At 31.5% G+C, this 13,658-nt stretch overlaps 8 protein-coding genes across 8 annotated transcripts, besides 3 other annotated features; 6 read left to right on the top strand and 2 right to left on the bottom strand.

Moving 5' to 3' along the window:
- Nucleotides 1-3,805: part of a mobile genetic element that runs on past the window's edge.
- Nucleotides 16-279, bottom strand: TVAGG3_0468290 (uncharacterized protein; the record flags this gene model as incomplete). Its single annotated transcript, XM_001316340.1, has 1 exon — nucleotides 16-279. One exon carries the CDS (start codon nucleotides 277-279, stop codon nucleotides 16-18), a length of 264 nt encoding a protein of 87 aa, XP_001316375.1.
- TVAGG3_0468280 (uncharacterized protein) lies at nucleotides 325-759 on the top strand (the record flags this gene model as incomplete). The annotated part of the gene is made up of 1 exon (XM_001316341.1): nucleotides 325-759. One exon carries the CDS (start codon nucleotides 325-327, stop codon nucleotides 757-759), a length of 435 nt encoding a protein of 144 aa, XP_001316376.1.
- TVAGG3_0468270 (uncharacterized protein) lies at nucleotides 787-2,361 on the top strand (the record flags this gene model as incomplete). Its single annotated transcript, XM_051235376.1, has 1 exon — nucleotides 787-2,361. The coding sequence occupies one exon, from the start codon at nucleotides 787-789 to the stop codon at nucleotides 2,359-2,361; it is 1,575 nt and encodes a 524-aa protein (XP_051093200.1).
- On the top strand, nucleotides 2,391-2,727 carry TVAGG3_0468260 (uncharacterized protein; the record flags this gene model as incomplete). The annotated part of the gene is made up of 1 exon (XM_001316342.2): nucleotides 2,391-2,727. A coding segment is annotated over one exon (337 nt), but the record flags the coding sequence as incomplete, so codon positions are not given.
- Nucleotides 3,806-4,911: 1,106 nt separating the features above from the next.
- Nucleotides 4,912-6,215: a mobile genetic element.
- TVAGG3_0468240 (Mariner transposase) lies at nucleotides 5,008-6,135 on the top strand (the record flags this gene model as incomplete). Its single annotated transcript, XM_051235375.1, has 1 exon — nucleotides 5,008-6,135. One exon carries the CDS (start codon nucleotides 5,008-5,010, stop codon nucleotides 6,133-6,135), a length of 1,128 nt encoding a protein of 375 aa, XP_051093199.1.
- A 417-nt stretch (nucleotides 6,216-6,632) lies between the features above and the next one.
- Nucleotides 6,633-6,665: a mobile genetic element.
- Nucleotides 6,666-7,417: 752 nt separating this feature from the next.
- TVAGG3_0468210 (uncharacterized protein) lies at nucleotides 7,418-7,744 on the top strand (the record flags this gene model as incomplete). The annotated part of the gene is made up of 1 exon (XM_001316344.1): nucleotides 7,418-7,744. One exon carries the CDS (start codon nucleotides 7,418-7,420, stop codon nucleotides 7,742-7,744), a length of 327 nt encoding a protein of 108 aa, XP_001316379.1.
- A 98-nt stretch (nucleotides 7,745-7,842) lies between these two features.
- Nucleotides 7,843-9,039, top strand: TVAGG3_0468200 (uncharacterized protein; the record flags this gene model as incomplete). The annotated part of the gene is made up of 1 exon (XM_001316345.1): nucleotides 7,843-9,039. One exon carries the CDS (start codon nucleotides 7,843-7,845, stop codon nucleotides 9,037-9,039), a length of 1,197 nt encoding a protein of 398 aa, XP_001316380.1.
- A 3,135-nt stretch (nucleotides 9,040-12,174) lies between these two features.
- TVAGG3_0468190 (ribonuclease inhibitor domain-containing protein) lies at nucleotides 12,175-13,619 on the bottom strand (the record flags this gene model as incomplete). Its single annotated transcript, XM_001316346.1, has 1 exon — nucleotides 12,372-13,247. The coding sequence occupies one exon, from the start codon at nucleotides 13,245-13,247 to the stop codon at nucleotides 12,372-12,374; it is 876 nt and encodes a 291-aa protein (XP_001316381.1).
- Between the last annotated feature and the right edge of the window lie 39 nt (nucleotides 13,620-13,658).

Below are 13,658 nucleotides of genomic sequence, written 5' to 3'. Positions count from 1 at the left end.
ATAAAAATAAACCATTTACTCTTTCTTTGCTTTTGCTTCTTCTATAGCTTTTGCTTCAGCTTCTTCTCTAGCTTTCTTCGCCAGCAAACGTGGGTTCTTTTGTCTTCCAGCAGCTAATGCAGCAAGTTGTTTTTCACTAAGTTTTCTCTTTGGTCTCTCTGGCTTTTGTTCTTGTTTTTGTTCCTTCAGTTCGGATAAAATTTGCTCACGAATTTCTTTCTTCAATGCTTCAACATCTATAACCCCTTGGGTCTTGTCCGTAGGGATTGTCTGAGTCATTTGACTGCAGATAAAAAACAAAATTAAAACTTTAACCGATGTAAAATGAGCTTGTCAAAATCAGAGCGAGAGTCTATTATATTAAATGACGCAAGAGGAATACAACATCCTTTCTATTACGTAAGTCAGAGTAAAGATGGTAAAATATACGTAAGAAAAAGAAAGGTTCCATTAGCGAATGCAGAAAGCGACAACATTAAGGTGCATGGCAAGGGTGAAGTCCACGAAGCCCATATAAAACCTTCTATTCAAACTGAAAAGTCAATAGAACAAGAAGAAAAGAAGCCAGATGTACTTTCAATAACGAACCAAGAGCTTATTGCAAAGTTCGTGAATTTCATTGAAAAACAAACCGAGTCAAAGAATCCTGACCCGCCAGTGAAAGAAGTTGAGACAAAAGAGAATGTACAGTTCATTGAAAATGTCAAGAAACAACTTCCACCACGAATGCCAAGAAGAAGAGTGAGAATAATGAAGTAAATAGATATTTTTATCTGAAGTAAATACATGCAGAACGAACAGCTAAACGAATTTACTCCAGCAGAGCATATTCATCAGATTCGCTCATATTTCGATATCATAGACAATGCAGTTCAAATTGGTGACACTAATAGAAAATATTCTGACGCAAAGATTCCATCACAACCTGGAACTGCTAAAGATAACACATGGGTAACATTCAATCTCTCACCTCCTGGTGAAAATATGTTGGACCTTTACAATACATTCATTACGTATAAAATGGAAGGTCAATTTATTGTAGATAAAGAAATTGGTTCAGGTTCCAATAAAACAAACCCACTAGGATTTTGGATTGGTTTCGATGACGCTTTCTATGCAGTTGCTGGATATCAAATCCTTGCAAATGGTCGTATCGTATATTCTCAAGACAACGCAAGAGAAGAAGCATATATAACTTCAAACTCACAAACTACCGAACAAATAAAGAAAGTAGATGTTTTCTCAAAGACTCGACATGAAGATGTATGGAGTCATTCGGGAACATGCAGAACAGGACAAATTGTTAGTGGTCCAATTACAGCAGGAAAATCATTTGATTTTAAGCTTCGTTTAAGAATTCCTGTTAGAAGATTCCTTCCATTAGAAGCTATTCGATTTATTCCAGCTTTTGCAGGAAACATTCAGCTTAAAGTAAAGTTCAGTAGCGACGCCTTACAATGCACATCTATATCTGTAAATGATATCATTGCTTTCAATCCAACTCTTAAAGTTGCATTTGCTTCAGATTCAAATCCACCGACAAATAAATTTGTTCCATGGAATGAACCATTCACTATGATAACGAAGGCAGTAGAAGCTAGTGGAACAGTTACTATTACAACTGTAACCCAGCAACTATTTCGAACAAAGATGGATTTTAATGAATGTTTCATTCATCCAAAGTCATTCTCTTTAGACCCTAACATTTATACAGAACTTGTAGAACATTATACAAACGAGGCTTTATGTTTTCCTGTTAAAGTTATGGATTGGATTCCTATGGACGGTTCATTCTCAAAGAATACAGATAGTTCAAGTGCAACATTTACAGCAGCTTATACGCCTATTAATGTTAAAAGTATTTGGGCACTATTTAGAAAGAAAGACAACTATTATGTTAATTTTGAGAACCCTAAGTTTAAATATCTTCAGCTTTCCATGGGAGCTTATGGAAATATGCCTGCAGAACCTGAAAAGTCATATGGACCTGTATTTTATGAAATGGTTGCGAACGCTTGCAATACAAACAATGATATGATAGGATTTAATGAAGATGTTATGAGGTCATTGGTGGATGATGGTAGTGTGGAACATAAATGGGATAGCTATGACAACACACATTTCTTATGTGGTTTTCCAACAGAAGTGGACTTTTGCTTCCAGCAGGGTCAAACATCTACTGCTCCAATAACATACAAATTGTCTGTTAAAGGACCTATTGAACTAGCAACTGAAAATGTACCAAAGCCACTTATTGGATTTATGAGGGATTGTTGCTTTGCCATTCAGGTGCGTGCTAATGGAATCCCAATAATAAGATTAGATGACTATAACTTAGCTACGGACGACAGTGAGGAATAAAGGATGAACGTTTATTTTAAAGCTTATAAATGAGTTCTTCATCAAGCTCTCGTGAACCTTCACCATCTATGAAACAAACTTTACCAAACGATTATGGAGCACCTATTGAATATTTCTTACGAGCTGCACAATGGCAAAGAGCAGTCTCACCAAGGTTAGGTGTTCCACCAGCTCCTGTCAAAAATAGCATTTGGTCAAGTCCTTATATAAGATATGGTCTCCCACTAGGTTTGCTAGCTACAGCAGGAGCAGTTATGATGTTGAAAAGAAATAAAGCAAATGTTGTAAATAATACTGAAGTAGCTGAAGTTAAACAAACTCCAACACCTTCGCCAAAACCAACGCCTTCACAAGCAAAACCTTCAATGACTCCTGAACCTATGGAAGTACAAACTCCTGTTCAAAAGTCAACTCCTAAACCGACTCCAACATTTAAACCAGAACCTACCTACTCCTCAAAATAAATCGTAAAACTCCTGCGTTTCCTTACTGAAAAAATAACGTTTTTTTATTTAATATTAAAATTTTTATTTGATTGAAATGACAAATAAAGTCACTGAAGCAATGAAAAAAAGTTTTTGGTAGAATACATTAAATCAGGAACTATTCCAGAAGGTTTTTACGTTCATACTATGAAGGATGGTAGAGTTCAGTTTAGAAAGATAAAGCAACCATTAGATAGAGAAGGTATATTAAGGAAGATTAAACTTCATGAGGACAACATTGCTGAACTTAAGAAGAAGTTAGAAGAGTTGGAGAAAGGAAGAGAGTTATAAAGCAATGAATTCAACAGGGTAGAAAAGAGGTTAGAAATCGGGTTAGATCTAACCATCTACCCTAAATTTATTTTTGTGCTATGTTTTTCATACGTGTGAGGGTGGTGATATCATTAATTTTTAAGTTTATTTTTTATTTTATTTTTATATAAATGACGAAAACTATTGAGATAACAAACTACAACGGTCATGAGTTCAAGAATTTGTTCTTCGTTCCTCGTGAAAATACATTCTATCAGATACGAGGGAGAAAGGGTAAAGTTAGTTTGAGCGTTTATGAAGGAATGAAGAATGGAAAGTTTATACAAGCATACGATACAAACGGTAAACGTGTTTCATTAGCTTTGTCAAAACTTACTAACATTTATTTTTGACAGTGATTTTGACTCTGACGATTGGAGTGACAGCAGCGATACTGAAGAATATGAACTATTGTGTGAAGCACAGCAATGGGAAGAGTTGCAATACTTTTGTAAGTGAGAACGTTTATTTTTTACAGTAGTGAAGTCGTTTGTGAAAACGTTAGTGAGGTGAAGTGGTTGGCGGTTTTATAAATATTTAAGGTTAAGTTGGTGTTGTCGTTGGTGTTGTAAAATATACGTTAATGGTTTCGTAAAGTGTCAAATTCACATATCAAGTGTAAGGAGGCGCGCAGTGCCACAGTACACTTGATATGTATATTAATTGAAATCAAACAAAGCTTGACTTTTATAAGGGACAATATGTAGTATTTACTGATTATCGCAATATTTCCGGAGAAGCAAGAACTTCAGAAGTATCTTTAGAAATTCTTGGAAATACACAATATTCAGCAATTTATTTCGCTCACACAGGTACAATTACATTAGAATCCTCCAGTGACGAACCTATTCCATGTAATTTTGTTGTTTTTAATTTGAATTATTATGATTGCACTTCGATTATCACAAATGTAAGGTCTAATTACAAATTCACTTCTCAGGACACAGCTCATACATGTGTTGTTACTGCTTTCACAAATGGAACAGTTGATTACGATGGAATTTATATTTATGATGTCTATGGAAACAATAAAGCATATTTTAAACATATTAAAGAACCTTTTGTAACGATATTTAGTTCTAAAAGAGATAACATATTTGTTTATCATGCTGGTGACAAATACCGTACATCATATTTAATCAAAGGAAAGAATTCAACTCATAGATCTCTTATCATTTTTGATAATTCGTATCATGAAATAGATTTATCAGAACCAGTTGAACAAAAATCTGATGATGATGATCATAATTATTCTGGTGGTAATAGTGGTGAAAGTCTAAGTGATGGCGCTGTTTTGGGAATCATTCTTGCAACAGTATTTGTAGCAGGTCTCATTGCTGTCGCTGCTTACTTATGTTATAGACACAGAAAATTCAGAGCTGAAAATCCAATTAATCAAAGCCTTGTTGATAAAACTGAAAAAGGAGATTTACCTTTAGAAGAAACGAACAGCAATCCATATCCTAATGAATATAAAGCACCAGCATATAATCCAAAGCAAGAACAATCAAATACTTATTTCGAGAATCCTTATGAATAAATATTTTATATATATATTCTGTTTATGAAAGAATCTTTAAAAAATTTATAATGTTTTTTTTATAACAATTCTTATATTTAGTTTCCATAATATTACTCTCATAAGATTAAGCGTGTGAAAATAAGTTTATAACAACATTATCAACATTTTAGGCATCTCAATTATTAAGAAACATAGAGGATTTAGTAGTATTGAATCAAATTTTATAATATATAGGGTGTCCAAAGGTGCGTTTAGCACAGCGCTCTATATGAGACTATTAAAGGAGATATATGCTGATTATAAATATATAATAAAAAATATGAATATATGTATATGATGAGTATGTTGTATTTTGGCGCCATGCCGGGATATAAAATGAATTTTGAGACAAGAGGCGGTTTCGCGGGAAATTTTGGCGGGATTTTTTTCATTTTTTTAATGAATCATAAAGAAAACATCCTCGCTCTTGCAAAAAAATGCAAAGACTGTAAAAAAATCTACGAGACATTGGTAAAATGCTTCGGTATGGATGCTCCTAGCTATTCCACTGTAACGTATCATGTTAGGATGTATCACTTCATGAACAAAAAGGCGCCCATCATAAAAATTGACAAAAAATCGCCGGATCAAAGAAAAATCAAAGCAATTCTTCAAGTGCTAGATGAAGACCCAAGAGCATCACTCAGAAGGATAGAGGAGATGACAAAGATACCACGTACAACAGTCAGTTATTATCTGCACAATTATTTGAACTACAAACTAGCGTATACACGTTGGGTTCCGCACAACCTTAATTCAGTTCAAAAAAAATCTAGAGTCCAATCTTCGAAAGAGCTCCTCTCTATATTGGGTGCGTATCAATCCAAGAAGTTTCGCTTTTTAGTAACAGGGGACGAGTCTTGGTTTCAATATGCAACAGAAGCCAAAATCATGTGGATCCCGAAGGATGAAAATCCGCAAACATTCCCGAAGAAAAAAATTGACACACCAATGATTATGTTGTCGGTTTTTTGGGGCGTGAATAGCATCATCGCAATTGATATTCTTCAAAAACCTAATACGATGAATGCTCAGTATCTAATTGACAATGTTCTTACTCAAATTATCAATTCTGATGAGTTTGAGAAATCCAAACAACAAAAACAAAAGTTTGCAATTCATTTTGATAATTCAAGAGTTCACAAAAGTCATAAGGTAATGAATTACTTGTTGGAAAACAATGTCAAAGTTGTTCCAAACCCAATTTATTCACCTGATATTGCACCCTCTGACTTTTATTTATTCGGCACGCTAAAAAAGAGAGCTGAAGGACGCGAATTCGCGAGTCCAGATGATCTTGAAAATTTTGTAAGAGAGCAATTTGAGCAATTTTCTCATGATGATTTAAAGCGTGTCTTTCAAGCCTGGATCGATCGCTGCGAACGCGTGATTGAATCCAATGGTGATTATATTTAAATAAACTTTATATATATGTAACTTGTTTATTTCTATTCGCAGTATTCAGGTTTGTGCTAAACACACCTTTGGACACCCTATATTAATCATTTTCTCATAGAATTCAAATTAATTTACTATCAATCATTATTATAAGGAATTATCTTTCAACTAATATCATGGGAGAAAATTATAAGATTATCATTACCTTTTCATCCATTGACAACAAATCAATGACAGACATCATCAAAGAAATCCAACTATATAATCAAGATTATAATGGATGATCATCTGGGTTGACATTACCTTCCATTATTTTATGATTATAAAGATTCAATTACCAGAAAAAGTTATTTACCACTTTCTGGGATGCTATGAAAAAAATCAGTATATCTCTATTTTAATAGCAGCCATATTAGGTGATATATAGTGATTTTTATTTACTTTCTCCTGACCAAAAATATTAACTTTTGACCTTAGAATATTAGGATAGAAAGCTTGTATGTCAAAAAAATTGAGAGAATGTCAGAAAGTAGTAAATGCACCCTTAAAAGACATACAGAGTGATTCATTTCTGTATCATACCGTTTGTTACCGCAGAAGTAGTCATATAATGTTCTAATCTTCATTATTCCAAGATATATGTTATTCAAATTTACAAAAGAATTTGTGATAAAATTTGCCGTTGTGACAAATTTTTAAATTAAAAGAAATGACGACGCCAATTATTCCATATGGCGTAGAAACAAACACAACTTCTACTCACAAACTATTTAAAATTGACTTAGGAAACGTTGAAATCCCTACGACTATTCGGCCTGCAGTCTGAAAAAATAAAGTTAAACATATTGCCGATGAACATAATCTATTACCTCAACACTACGCTGCATTAGGCCTAGAACATTCGTTTTATATCCTAGGCGTTTTAAGAAACTATCCAACCTCTGGTGGAGTTCATAATTTTTCATTATGTCACTATGCTGCTTCACAAAATGGCGACATTGCAGTACTAAAAGACGCTTGTAAAAATCAAGAACATACGGTAGATGAATTCGGTCGTACCTGGGTGTTTTATTTAATTTTCAATCCAAATGAACAAGCAGTCGAGAAATTTTTAAAGGATTTTAACAGTGCTCCAACAGATCACGTCGATAAGTTCGGACTTACATTTATCAGCTTTTGGCTCCTTTTCGGACCAAATAAAGATAGAATAGAGCGTTATCTTCGAATATTCCTAAGCTTTCCTAGATATCTCTCTGATTTTCCTAAAGATTTATCAGCTGCACAACTTCCTACTTATGCAATGGCCAAATATTTACCAAATAAGTTAGATTTAATTAATGATTACGCCCAAATCCTAATCAAAAGATCTATACCAGAAGAAAAAGTTCTAAAGTCAATTATTTTGGCAGATAATCTAGATGTAATTATTAAGATTAGATCAGCTTACCTTCCACCAAACGTCGATAAATTCTTCGAATTTTCTTACATTAATAATGCTCCGAAGTGCTTTGAATGGATGTTTACAAAAATTAAACAAAATTTCGACGGATTAAGACCAAATCTTTTGAAGAAAGATCCAGTTAATGCATTAGAGAAGGCTGTCTTCCAAATTACTGCGACTCAGTAGAATTTATTTTTAAATCACCAATTCAATTGTTTTCATTTGATTATTCTAAAAGAAAATATGAACTCAACAAAAACTATTGCGTGACAATTCTTGATGCAATGAACATTAAGGTTTCACAAAACTATTTCTCAGAAGAAAGCGAATTTAGATATTTTGATGAATCTTTTCACGATTTCGAACTCATCACTGACAATCTTTCTTATGATACTAAATATTTCGTATCATTCTTTTCTTTTAGAAGCAAATCTCAAAATGTTGTTGCAAATATTAATATCTCTTCCTATTCTTCAATCACACGCTCATTTTATGAGCAAGGTAAGCTTAAATACTTTGCTGATGAATCAATTTCTATTCCTCTTATTTCAAAATACAGAAATTACGGAAATCAAAATTTAATTATTAATAAAACTCAAACAAAAATGGAAATTTTTGCAAATTCATATGTAGTATTTACAGATTATGACCAAATCTATGGTTTTGCAGAAACTTCAAATTCGAAATTAATAATTCTTGGAAATACTTCGATTTCTGCTGTATATTTTAGTGTATCTGGAACTATATCATTATACACATATGAAAATGATTCAATTCCTTGCAATTTTGTTGTTTATCGTATGAATGGATTATCTTTTAATAAAATGATAACTGTTGTAAGAAACAATTACAGCATATCCAGTTATGGTGAGAAAGATATTTACGTTGCTGTTGCATTCACTAAAGGATACGCTTTTTCATACCCTACCGATTCCATGACTACATATTTACCAGAAGGAAAACGTGCTGATCCGAATTTTAGACCTTATTTGGCACGTTTAAACAAAAATGACAACTATTCATTCATATATTATTCAAAAGATAATTATTCCAATTCATATATTATAAATGGAAGTCAATCAGATCATAAGGCTTATCTCATCGGTGAAAACTCATATGCTGAACTAAATTCATATGAGCCTTCTAAGCCTATTCCTGTTGATCCAGACGACAAAGATAAAGATAAGGATAAAGCTAAAAATGAAGATGAAAATGGTAGTAATGGAAGTGCATTAATTGGTATTGGAGCTGCAGTTGGAGTTCTTGTTGTATGCATTACATTGATTACTTTTGTTTTATTCTATCTTCGCAGAAGAAAGGACAGAAATCAAACAATGAATCAAAGTTTGATTGATAATTCAGAGAACCCAATTCAATTAAAAGAAACTCACATTAATCCTTACTCAGCTGAGACTAATCCACAAGAATATAATCAGGAGAAGTACGATCTGAAAGCGAAATTTGAAAATCCATATGAATAAATATGCTTATGTAATTTCTCAATTTTTATATGTAAAAAATCTTAAATTATTCATTAAAATAATCGTATTTTATGAAATTGACTGAACGAACGATAAATTGTGATTAATTGTCACTTTTATTGTAATTAAAATAATTTATCATCGATTTCATAACAAAAACAACTAATAAGGCGATAACTTAGCAATGAATGGAATGCCTCGGAATTTGAAAGATATCCCCATAAAGAAGGTTTGAATAAAGATTTATAGTAAAGAGCAATTTTAATAATTTTATGTGGCCGCTTCCAAGCTATAAAGCATTTTCTGTCAGAACTACATATGGAGCTATTGAACTCTCTTTTGCTAAGTACTTAAACTTCACTTACACTCCACTTTTCATTGAAAATATAAATTTAACTTCCTCAAATCTTATATTCAAAAACTGTTATTCCGATTATGAAATTAACAATTCATTAAATTTAACGCCAAGCAATATTTATTACAATGGAAATTTTGTTTCATTAAATATGATTTATGTGTCAGATTGTGTATCAGCGAAAGGAGGCCAAATCATTACCACAATGCCAAATACAATTAATCATAAATCAGAGTTCAACGAAACTTCTGTAATAAGCTCCATTTCTATTGTCGATTCTACTATTTTTTATTTTGGAAATATTTTGTCAAATTTTTTGAATTATTCTGACTTGATTGGATCTGGCATTCATGCTGGTCAATATCCAATCCAGTATGATTTCTCTTATATTAACATTATGAATTGTAAATGCGGCTTTAATTATGACGAATCAGATACAGAGTCCGGAAGAAATAATTTTCTGAATATTGTAAATAATACTTGCACCCAATATTTACTTTATTTTTATGCAAACAATCATATCATTTCCAATTTTATTATAAAGAATAATATATATCCAAGTTTGATAAATTCTCAACACTACTGTGTCTACGAAAACATTTTTATAGATGATAATGTAAATCAATACGGATTTATTCAGAAAGATATAAATACATATGACATAAAAATCAAACAAATCAAAATTATGTTTGATTATGAGCCAAAATGCTTTAAACAGTCAGCTCAAAATTTCTATTTATATTTTGAACTTCGTAATTTGTATCAAACTTTCATATTAAGTTATAACAATTAAATAATAGATCATATTAGATATCAGTGATAAATGAATTTGATGAACGGATTTTAATATTTTATTTGCATATTTCCATAATTTTTCTAAATAACGTCATCTAATGAGAATGGAATAATTAACTAAATAAAACAATAATTAATGCTTATGACTTTTTAAGTGTATAAAAGTTTTGTATTGACAGTGATATTAAATAACAGAAATAAAGTCGTCACTTTTGTTTGATTTGTTATATAATATTAAATTCTGATAAACTACTTTTCATATTCTTCGGGTCTATTCAGTTTGCTATCGTCGGATTTTAATGGAAGCGTCTGAGAGAACGGTATAAGAAAGCATAATTTCAGACCTATCTGACGTTCCCATCTATAATGTATATGATTTAATTAATTAATAGAAATTTGGAATATATTTTTATGATCAAAACAAAACAAAAACTAAAAAATATGAATAACTTATTGAAAATTTACATCTGTTCATATTACATGAGTCAAATAATTCAAATTTATTTTTTGAGACTTTGACCCATAAACTAACTTCAGAAACCGCTAAATCATTTGATGGCATTAAGTAATAATGTGGCCATCCACTATCAATCGAATGATATCTTCCAATTGAGAAGAACCAATTATTGCCTCCAGGACATCCATCTAAATATGTATATGCTTGTCGAGACGATAACAACAAACCGCCAAAAGTACAAGAATAATATTGTCTATTAGCTAGAAGTCTAATTGGTCGATATCCAGTGACATTATATAGGGAATTTCCACTGGTGACTTTGTCTGTTTCATTGATTGGATTATTGGATTGTTGCCAATAGTTATAAGTTAATAACTCGGGATAATAAAGAACAAACGTGAACTTAAAATCCGAATCTCGTTCCGAATCAGAAAGTTCGGAAAGAATAGAATATTTATCTGAAATATCAGAATGTAAGACTTCTGAACTGTCGTTGAAATAAACACTTGGTAAGTTTTTGTGTTCAAAGACTTTTAAGAAGACATTGTTATCAAATATACTATACTCTCTATTGCCAATTTGAAATCTCTTTCTAAATAATGTCAACGGAAATCAAAGAGAGGATAAATCAATAAAGATTAATTGTCACTTTTTGAAATTTAATTAACTCTGACTGATTCTAATCTTGAACATAATAATGAAAGTTTTGTTAGTACATTCGATCTAATTAGAAGAAATGTGAAAGAGTTTAGTGGTTCGTCATGGCTTTTGATTTTTCACCACGACTCTTTTGACTCTAAATACTTTTCACGAGATAATTGTAAATACAATATTGATCCACAATTATATAGTCTTATCGATGATGAAAATCTTTATCGAGAAATGTATAAAAAATTTGGACATTTTACTTTTTTATTAGAATATCCAGAAGTTCCTACATATCAAATCTTTTCCCAAAAAGAATATATTACATCTAATGTCACAGATGTTGGATATAAACAAATTAAAGGTGATGATTGGAATGATTTTCATGGATTAGCTCGTTCTAACTATTATGATCATTCATTTCTTGATGGAACACCAGGATTCACTGCTAATAACTGGTATTTTTCCATAGGAGCATGGGATTATACTCGTCAACCAAGATATCCTGGACCACGAATTGGTGATAAAAGTTACAATGTATATAATGTGAATCTTTGGATTATGATTCCATCATTTCCATCTTTATTTTGCAAATACAAATTTAATGTTGATTTTCTAACTATTGCTGTCTTTATTATATTATAAACATTTTAAAAGAAACTTATAAAATCGATAAATTGACTTTCAACAAAAAGATGAGAGCTGGAACTCATTAGGATCCTAATCCTGTGAATATATTTTGAAAGCTTGATAAAACTGAAAACAATTTTGTAACTTGAATACTCTCAATTTTTTGACACCAAATACATTAATTTTGAACTATTTGGGGATCTATTATAACTTTCAGCTTTAGCATACCATAAATATATATAATATCCCAAAAATGATTTTCTTTACTCTGAAAAAATGGTCTCACAAGTAATAAAATGTCAAAAAATTGAGAGAATGCCAAGTGGGTGTATGTGCATATTTAACCTTTATTAACAGCTTCAAGCTGCAAACATTGTTATGGTTCACTCACAAAATTTCTGTTAATGCTATGCCTAATTCACTAAAAGAGAAAGAAAATATATTTTCTTATTAGGTAATAGTAATTTGAATCAGGGATATGAAATAAAGTGAAAATGGAAATGTATAAAATTGATAATTGCATTGATTAGTTTTGATGATAGGTAACAATAGAAATGAGTTTGGACAGAAATCATTTTCACAAATAAAGTTGTTGTCTGAAATAGAGATTCCTGCAAATGTTTGACCACCTGAATATAAATGTGTAACATGAACATTCATTCCTGCTGGGAGAACATAAGGAACATCATAAAATCCACAATATTTGATATCTGTGATAAATGAATTTTCGAATGCTCTCGCATGAATTGTTTTCAAATTAGTGGGCAATGTGAGAGATGTCAATTTCCTTGTACCTGAGAACAAGACATAACTAAAGGTTTCGACAGTATTTGGAAGTTTCAATTCAACAAGATTATAACACCATGAAAATGCTGTATACTCTATTCTTTTAAATATTCCACAGCTCAAATCAACTCTTTTAAGATTATAACAACTTCGGAACAAAAAACTTCCAGCTTTTTCAATCTTGTTTTTCAGGATAAATTCTTCGAAACTACAACTGCTGAAACCACGAGCATCACTAATATATTTAACGGTAGGAACAAGGTCTGTGAAGTTATAATTACATGGAGCACCATACAATGTCGTGAAGTATTGATCATACAAAACTCCATTGAAAACAACGAAATTTGGACTTTCACTTATGAAAAGAGACAACTTCAGACAATCAACGAATGCAGCTTCAGATATTTTAGAAACGAATTTAGGAATTGTGATATTACAAAGATTAGTACAAATTGTAAATGACCAACCAGATATTTCAACCAAATTAGGAGGCAAAATAACGTTTTCAATAAGAGAACTTGCAAAACTTGTCGTACCCATGTTCTTTAGTTGCGTGCACGCAGAAAAGTTTGCAAATTTTACTTTTGAATTTAAAAATACACTGGCTCCAAAACTTCGAAGAGAAGAAGGGAATTGGATTGTTTCAACTGAAGAATTTGAAAAACAAGCTTGTCCAATTTCTTCAATCGAATCTGGAAGATTAATCCTAATGAATGTGCAGTTACAGAAGCAATAGCTACTAAGTTTAATAACAAGTTTGCCATCAATTTCTCGAGGAACAGTTAATTCATCTGCAAATGTAGTTGAAATTGCAGAGCTAACACCATCTCCTATCTGTACGAAGATAGTATTATATGTTTTGAATTTGATATCAACGCCATTACTATTATAAATGTTCAGTTCTTATAAAACATTCACTTTAGTTTTATTATGTCAGTTTTTACATGTGTT

Source organism: Trichomonas vaginalis, chromosome II (assembly GCF_026262505.1).
Source record: "Trichomonas vaginalis G3 chromosome II, whole genome shotgun sequence".
Lineage (NCBI taxonomy): Eukaryota > Parabasalia > Trichomonadida > Trichomonadidae > Trichomonas > Trichomonas vaginalis.
This window is presented reverse-complemented; position numbering and strand designations above follow the sequence as displayed.